Source organism: Fukomys damarensis, unplaced genomic scaffold, assembly GCF_012274545.1.
Source record: "Fukomys damarensis isolate Sample0158 unplaced genomic scaffold, DMR_v1.0_HiC HiC_scaffold_15, whole genome shotgun sequence".
Taxonomy (NCBI): Eukaryota; Metazoa; Chordata; class Mammalia; order Rodentia; family Bathyergidae; genus Fukomys; species Fukomys damarensis.
Genome location: NW_022900927.1, coordinates 59,075,775 through 59,084,615, shown reverse-complemented (window position 1 = coordinate 59,084,615; position 8,841 = coordinate 59,075,775). Strand labels below are relative to the sequence as shown.

General features: G+C 40.3%; 1 protein-coding gene and 1 non-coding gene across 2 annotated transcripts in view; both read right to left on the bottom strand.

Annotated features, from left to right (window-relative positions):
* Positions 1–2,848: 2,848 nt before the first annotated feature.
* The window catches only part of Slc25a3 (solute carrier family 25 member 3), a 6,561-nt gene continuing 568 nt past the window's right edge, over positions 2,849–8,841 (bottom strand). The window contains exons 3-8 of the mRNA XM_033763497.1: positions 7,631–7,803; positions 5,790–5,969; positions 5,009–5,190; positions 4,222–4,394; positions 3,279–3,389; positions 2,849–3,193 (exon numbers count right to left, since the gene is read on the bottom strand). Coding sequence (XP_033619388.1) covers positions 3,033–3,193; positions 3,279–3,389; positions 4,222–4,394; positions 5,009–5,190; positions 5,790–5,969; positions 7,631–7,803 — 980 coding nt within the window. The 3' untranslated portion in view covers positions 2,849–3,032. The remainder of the gene's footprint in view (positions 3,194–3,278; positions 3,390–4,221; positions 4,395–5,008; positions 5,191–5,789; positions 5,970–7,630; positions 7,804–8,841) is intronic.
* LOC117286201 lies at positions 4,465–4,705 on the bottom strand. The gene has a single exon (XR_004517347.1). It is a non-coding gene; the product is annotated as a small nucleolar RNA SNORA53 (small nucleolar RNA).

Sequence of the window (8,841 nt, the reverse complement as noted above, 5' to 3'; positions counted from 1 at the left end):
CCCATCAGAATCACAGCAGACTTTTCAACACAAACCTCAGGTCAAGGAGAGCCTGGAGTGAGGTATTTCAAGTCCTAAAAGAAAACAAGCTCCAACCTAGACTGATGTATCCTGCAAAACTCTTTCAAAATGGATGGGGAAATAAGATACTTCCATGACAAAGAACACCTGAGAAACTCCAATGAATACCAATCCAATTCTAAACAATTGTTTAGCTGGGACTTCAACTTTCATCTTCCTGCCTCAGCCTTCCCCAGTGATGGGATTATAGGCATGTGCCACCACACCTGCGCTTTCCTTGGCATTTCAGTCGCTCTGAAAGGCAATTTCAATATATGGTTCCCCTGTAATGCTACCTTGTCCTTGAATTGCAACATAATTCAATTAAACTACCAATCTCATAGTTACTCCCTGGGGGTCCAACTTATGCAACTGACACTAACAGAAAATAGAAATGAAACACAGAAACACATACATTAAAATTTATGAGAACCTGTATTTTTTATATGGTAAATAATCTGACAAGGGAATTTCCCCAATCCTTGGAATCAAACCCAGACTAAATGTTTTCATCTATTGAGCTACGTTCTTTGCCGTTTTGTTTTGTGGTACCGGGAATCACTCTTGCCTTTGTGCTTGTGAGGCAGGCGGTGGAACCAATGAGCCAAACCCCTGGCCCTTTTGGCAGTTTTTAAATTTAAAAAAAAAATTGGGGGGTACTGGGGATGGAATTCAGGCCCCTGCACTTGTGAGGTAGGCGGAACCACTGAACTAAATCACCAGGCTTAAATTTTTTGATAAGGTCTTGCTATGTATAGTTCAGGCTGGCCTTGAACTTGTGAACTTCCCGCCTCAGCTCCTGAATATGCTCGAGTTACAGATGTACACACCTGCCTCACAAAACTTGGGCATTTTTCTTGGATTTTGATTTTTTTTTTGGCACTGGGGATCAAACTCAGGACGACTTCGCACTCTCAAGGCAGGTGCAGTGCCACAGCTAAATCCCCAGTTTGATGAAAGTTTTTTAAGTTATCAACTAGCTTTGAAATATATCCCTATCTGCTTAAACACAGTATACTTCCTACCGATACCCACAAAATCTGTTAACTGTTGACACCACCACTTGATCCTCTGAGTTTGGTGGTAGAAATGCTTTAGTGAAGACTGGCTGAACTGCATACCTTCAATAGCTTTTAGATCCTTGGTCCTTTTTCACTGGGCACACCGGTCTTTCCAATCCTCGTTGTTCTGTACTGACACTCCTAGCAGGAAGGAGATGGAAGCTACCGTTTCCCGGAATTTGGTCTCTAGGACTTGTTACTGTTTCATAAATTGCTGCTGAAGGTCAAGTCCTAAGTCAGCTTGTGTCTTCCACCAGAAGCCCTAAAATACAAACCATGTCCAGCTGCAAGGTCTCCAGGATACAGACCTTGTGGAGACTAACAAGACGGTTTAAAGGAACCTTTCTGACCCCAGGTGAAAAGCTTAAGACAATCATTAGACGAAGAGCCCTAGAAGTACAGCACACACGTCTAATTCCTGAACCACAAAAAGCCTAAGATTGGGCTGGGGATTTAGCCCAGTTGTTCCACCGCCTGCCTTACACATGCAAAGTCCAGAGTTCGATCCCTGGTACCATTAGAAAAGCCTGAGACTATTTTAGGCCATCAATGTGTGGGTGCTTTACATAGTTGTATAACTACCTGGGCCAAGGATTTATCTCAGTGGTTCCGCCAGTTGCCTTGCAAGCCTAAGGTCCTGAGTGTGATCTCCAGTACAAAAAAAAAAAAAAAAAATCATCCTTATGGGGCTGGGATTTAGCTCAGTGGTTCTGCTGCCTGCCTTGTTACCCGGTAACCCCCCAAAAAATTGTGTAACTAATGCACACCGCTGATACTGCTAAGTACCACAGCCACCACCTGTCGAGCTCACAAGACTCCCTACTCTTCCTGGGGTTTGTTTTTTTTTTGGTACCAGATTATCAAATTCTTGACCTTGCACTTGCGAGGCAGGTGAGACACAACTGAGTTAAATCCTCCACCCCTACTCTCTCTTCCTTTTAATAATTTACCTCACTTTGCACTACAACCCTTTCTCTGCAACACAGATAAAATGAGATGATACCGTAAAAAGAAGTTAACACAGATTAGATACATTTGGCTTCTAAATTCAGTTCACGGACCTTAGAACAGGGATTTGTAATGAGACCACTTTTCCCTGGAGGTTTTGCGTACCTGAGGCCTCCATCTCTATACCTCACAGACTGTCAACCCTATGGATACTATACCCACCTGCCCCAAGGGAAAATGTAATCAACCAAATCTGAAAAGCTGGGTCTTAAACACTGAGATATGTATTTCCCAATCAAATAAAGGAAAATTAAAAATCAGCTCAATTTGGGTTACCTTCTGTTGCAAGTAAGGATAACTCATCAACATTAAAAATAGTAAATAGGGCCGGGGATTTAGCTCAGTGGTTCCAGCGCCTGCCTTGCAAGCTCAAAGACCCAAGTTCAATCCCCAGTATCAAAAAAAAAAAAAAAAAAAAAAAAAAAAATACACAATATAAATATTCTGGGCCAGGGAGGTAGCTCAGCGGCATAGCCCTTGCCTGGCAAGGGCAAGGTCCTGAGTTCAATCCCTGGCACCAAAAGAAGAAAACGAACCTGCGTAATGAAACTTCAGTCATTTTACAATTTATAAATAGGAATTGAAATATTCAAACACCAATGTAGTCTACATCTTTTCTTTTAGGTCTTAATGTATATTTAATTATTTCCTACTATGTTAGGGTTAAATTTCTTTTTTAAAAAACTAGTTTTTAAAATAATTATAAACTCACAGACAAATCATGAACAGAAGGGTTTATTTCAGCAGTAAGTTTCAAACTCTTGCTTTAAGCAAGGGTACTACAATAATTTTATCAGGAATAGACAATTTCCTACCCTGTCATAGATATAAAAGTTCCTTTTGTACTTTTGTTCAACACTGATCAACAAGCAGATTCAGTCCACATTTGCTGTGATCGGTCTATTACTGAGTTAACCCCAGCTTCTTCTTCAGAGACTCCGGCATCTCGGGTGGAGGTGGGCGAGGGAGCCTGAAGTAGACCTTCACGGAGTCATAGATGAACCACTGTAGCGCGGTCAGAGTCCCAATCATGATGATACGGGCAAAGAGTCCCTTCCACACGCCTGGTTCAGACAGGAAACAGGAATGAAGACATGCAATATACCTAAGCAGTGTTCTTCCCTTAAAGGGGGAGAAAGCCCATCTTACCTCTAAAGCCAAGTCTCTGGAGGACCTGAGAAGCACTGCTACCTTTCTCTTTATTTAGCACAGATACCACAGAATCGGCAGGGTGAGAAACAATTGCACAGAAGACTCCAGCTGAAATAAAGTCAAGATAAATGATTCCATACAGGACCAATCAAAACCAAAAAAACTTACATCACAGTCAACAACTTTTTTTCATAACTTTCAATAAACTACTATATAAAAAAAAAAAAAGAGACTTCAGCTGAGCACGGTGGCCCACACCTGTAGCCCATTTAAATGAGGATCAATTGAACTCAGAAATTTACTGATGGGGCCATAATGCATATCTCTCTCTGAAGCACCAGTGGCACATGTACACATATCCCATCAGGTGGCATGGGACAATCATACATGTACCACCAGTCATTCAAGCTGGCAAGAACATGTTAAGGCCAGCCTAGGCAACATACCAAAACTCCATTTCAAAGTCTTAATATTCAGACTTTAGTCAATACTTCATGTATTAAAAATTTGTTCTTGAACATTTTTTTTTTAAAGGGTGCAGAGTAAGAGAAATACATGCACAAGCCCAGTAAGGACAAGCCCAGTAAGCTTGGTGGTGACCCTTATAATCTCAGCGCTCTGGGAGGCTAAGGTAGGGAACTACAAGTCCAAGACCAGCTTGGGCAATTTAGCAAGATCCTGTTCAATATGAAATAAAAAGGCTGGGAATGCAACTGTGTGCAAAGGCCCTAGGTTCAATCCCTAGTACTGGAAAAAAGAAAATCATAGAAACCATAAAACAATTCTTTTAACTAATTAGAAATGGTTTCGGAAAGCCATGTTATGGGAAGATAAAATTGCTTTATAACTTTTGGAGAATTTTTTCCTCACAAAAGATCCCAAAAATGGAAATGATTATTTGTCCAGAATGTCAAATAAGTGTGTCCTAAATAATTCATACCTATGTAACCTGCCACAAATGTCACAACCAGCTGCTCTGCCTTTGTACATTCACTCCGGGGCTTAGGAACCACAAACTTGTACAATGCTTCAACAGTACGTTCAAAGCAGGCAAACTTCATCATGGTGTATGGTATTTGTCTCATCCAGAGAGGGGCAACTCCCTTGTAGAATCTAGGAAATTAGAAGACTTATTCACACAGCTGCACGTATTGATCTTGAGGAGATTTTCATCATTAACTGAAGTGTCCGCATACCAGTCGAATCCTGATAGTAAAAAGTGACAGCATAACTGCATGTCATCTCTATCAGAACCTCAGACTAACATGCAGGTGTATTTATCTCACATGCCAATGACTCAAGCACCTTCGACTGTACAACCAAAAAGTTGCTGGATGCTTGACTGGAACTACAAGAAACAAAATGTTTACAAGCAGAACTCAGTTCAAGATTCATCCACAAAGGTGGATCTAAGGAAGCATGTTGTGCCCTGACTACATGCAAATTCTTAACAGTGAACAGATCACAAGAGATCTAACAAGCCCTCCTCAAAAGCGCGGTAGTAAACAGCCAAATATAGGTCATCTGCAGACTGACAAATGACCTTCACTTTGGCTGGGGCGGGCGGTGGCGGGGGAGGCATGGTACACTCCATCCAAAGTTTTGCCCAGAGCTTAATCTCTAGATACAGGTAGACAGGTAGATGGATGTTACAAGTCTGACAGACCTACTTCTAAGACATGGACATTCCCCACAAATGAACACTTTTAGGAAAGTGCTTTACTTACGCTTTCAGGCCTTCTTCCTTATACATTTTGGGAGCAGCATCTCTCAAAGTGTTAGCATAACCTGGCTGGGTTTGAATTCGAACTTTAGCAGCTTCCATGGGAGCCAGGGCGATGTCAGCAAAGAATTCAGCACTGGCGGAGGCAGCCAAATATAGTGATGTACGCCAGAGATAGGCATTCTCCTAAAAAAATTAGGAGGAAGGGTGTGAATTGTTGTTGCACTGGTTGTTTTCAATTGATGCAATACTTCCGGGAAACTAAACTTCAGATATTTTAAAAGTATTTCACATCACACATTCCATGGGTAACATACAGAAGACACTGAATATATATTCTTTCATAATCTCACCAACCAAATGCTTACAGAACAATGTGAACATTTTCTGAACACCCAGGTGTTAAGTGTATTAATCCTGGAACTACACAAAGGATTCCTAGAGTCCTTATTAAAAACAAACACCCTAAAAACCCAACTTAAAATAACTAAACAGTATAATAAAAAGGACACAGACAATTTTATGAGATACACCTTCTTGGACTGGGGTGTAGCTCAGTGACAAGAGTGCCTGCCTAGCTTGTGCTTGGCAACAGCAAAGGGAGAGGGAACAAAAAAAAAAAGTTGAGAAGGGGGTAGTCAGACTTTCTCATCTGTCTTGATGCTGAAAACAGCCTGATGATCTGAAGCGCAGTGCTCATCTGAGACCATTTCTTCAGGTGTAATAAAACAGAGCTAAGGCCCTTTTTGGTTTTAAACTTTCCATCTCAAAGTTGAATTACATACCTCACCAAGCATGTTGCTATACAACACTTTGAAGACTTCATAAAAGCCAAACTTGCAGAGCCCTTGCATAGAGTAGCCAATGAAAGTTGGAGCCCATCCCTTAGCCAAACCACGAACACCATCTTCTTTAAGTGTAACCGAGAATCCATTAAATATGCCCTTATACTTTTGGGGGTCCACCTTTAATGAAAACGGAAGAAAAAAATTTATTACATGCATCAGAGATCTAAAATAAATTTCAGTAAACTACCAAAAGGTAAATACAAGCTCCTGACATAATACCAGTTTGTTATCTACATTATTTTTATAAATGGAAACTGTTTGAACATTAAAATCTAGTTTCGAGTGCCAGGGATTTGGTTCAGTGGTTCTGCCACCTGCCTCGCAAACTCAAGGGCCCAAGTTCAATCCCCAGTACCACCCCCAAAAAAATCTAGTTTCGAGTCATCCTTATCATCTTAAAGAGATGGTTAAGAATAATACCAAACAAAATACAAAAAAACTCTCAAGAAATGTCTCACCATCTAACTCCTACTACATTTAAAACTAATTTTAGGGCCAGGGATTTAGCTCAGCGGTTTGGTGGCCTGCCTTGCAAGCGCAAAGACCCGAGTTCAATCCCCAGTACCAAAAAAAATAATAATAATAAAATAAAATAAAACTAATTTTAAAGCTACTCTCTATATTCCTAATATATACTAGCTCATTAAATAGATTTTTGTGACTAATCGACAGTCTAATTTTAAAAGATAACATCAACACAAGAAATGTCTTTTCACTTCTGCGTGATGGTTCATGCCTATAATGCCAACACACTGGGAGTCTGAAAGATCTGAAGTACAAGGTTAGCAAGACTCTCACACACACACACACACACAAAATATGGCTGCAGATGTAGCTCAGTGTGAAGGCCAAATTCAATCTCCAGTGCCATCATAAAACAAACAACAACAAATAAGCCTGTCTTTTGACTTAAACTCACTTTCAGAGATTATGTCCAGTAAATCCTAACAAGGGTGTATTTCATATTCATTTTAACTAGTGGGACAAGGAGTTTATCTCACTATTTCTGCCAGTACTAGAAGGACTAATAATATACATCACCTTCCTCTCTCTTTTAGGTAAGAAGACTTTTAATCCTGTTTGGATAAATGAATTTTTGTTTCAATAATTCTGATTAAAATATTCAAGTAAGGTAATTCCTATTAAATATATAAGAGGCTATGCCCACAAAATTTTCATATTAAGCTATTAAGAGCATTTTAAAGTAATCTGCATTTGTTATGTGTTCAATCTCATCAATATATAAGGACATTAAGTTACTTCACATAATACACAAGCTGATTACCCAGTATCTGACATGTTAAATGCTTATAAAATGATTATGTGGGACATAAAGAACTAGAACTAGTAGTCGCAGTCCACAAAGAGGAACTAGCCACAACTGAACACTAGCAGCAAACAACAATTTACAGCAAATAATTTATCCATATTTTTACAAACATTTACCGGACTTAATACATTTGACATCATCATCTCAATACAAACCTGCATACGGCATTTCACTAAATCCAAGGGAACCACAGCAGTGTGTGTCAGCCCACAACTTAAGACCCCACCAAAGCCACATAGTGCATAAAACTTCATGGAGCCATATTCACAACTGTACTCTGTAATAAGACAAGACACACCATGCATTTTAATATAAAACTCAAGTTACTGGTCATCAACTTACCTCCTGGACAGTTAGGTTTCCACACAGCTTGTTAGTAGTTGTCTACATCTTACAACTTAAGAGCCATGCTTCAACAATACGCTTTAGTCCAGCATGCAAAACAAACCTGCATTCTGCATTTAACCAGATCTAGAGGAACCACTGCTGTATGGGTTGTGCCACAGCTAATAATTCCTCCAAGTCCACAAAGGATAAAGAATCTGCCAGATCCATAGGCACAGCTATACTGCTCTGTTCGATTGAAAAAAAAATCAAGTAAGTATGTCTTCAAAGACGACAAATGTTATGGGAATGAAAGAAAAGTATGTTTCCCTGTGAAACAGAACCAACGGCTCTGGCTACAATCATTTGACAAGGAAATGATAAGATGATTTCCCAAACAAGTTTGAGTCAGAAGAAATCCTCTGTCAAAATCAGACCATTTACAATTAGTTTTTTGACATTTGTGCGATACTGTCTCATTTTATCCTATCGATTTTTCAAAAATTGCTTCTTCCAATTAAAAGCAAACATTAAATTAATAACAGTTGATAAAAATATTCTTCAGAGCCCTTGGCATCTAAAAACTTGGCAACTTATAATCTACTCCAGCCACTAACCAAATACAGTGCATCCCACTTTACAACTTGTGCAAGGTTACAAATACAAAAACTCCTGAAGTGAAATATATTCAATATATAAATGCAGTTAGCCCTCACTTCTAAACTGAAAGAAAACGATGGTGTAAAGACTTTAATCCACGCCAAATGTGTAACAGCACAAGAATGACTGGGGAAAAACACTTTCCATTTTACAGACTCAATGTACATAATATTCTTAGGAATCCTACAACTCATTTTTCTGTATTTACCTCCACTGAGATTTAAAACACAGTTAAGTCAGAACTGAGTCCAACCTCCTTAAATCCCAGGAGATAGACCCAAAGGGTTGTCCACCAACTCTTTTTCCTAGTCTAGTCGGGATCACCAGTAACCCCCACCAGTAGTATTAAAACGAGAAACCCCGTTACCTCACAAACGATTAAATGGAAAGACGGTTTACCTTGCTATTACTAATTATTATTTGCCACCAGTAATATAAAACTTAGGATATAGGAGCGTGGGGGAGGAGACTTTACCCAACGGTCTGCTGACCCAGCGGGCTCAGGGGAAGGTAAGAGACTGACCCGGCCTCTCCGACTGCACTCCCCTGGGACGTGGAGGTCAAGGAGGGACGCTGGGCCCGAGCCCGGGCCCTCCCCCGCCTCCGAGGGAGGGGCAGAGGCCTGACGGCGGCCCGGGGCGGAAGGGCTCCCATCCCGGGGTGAACAGCGGAGCG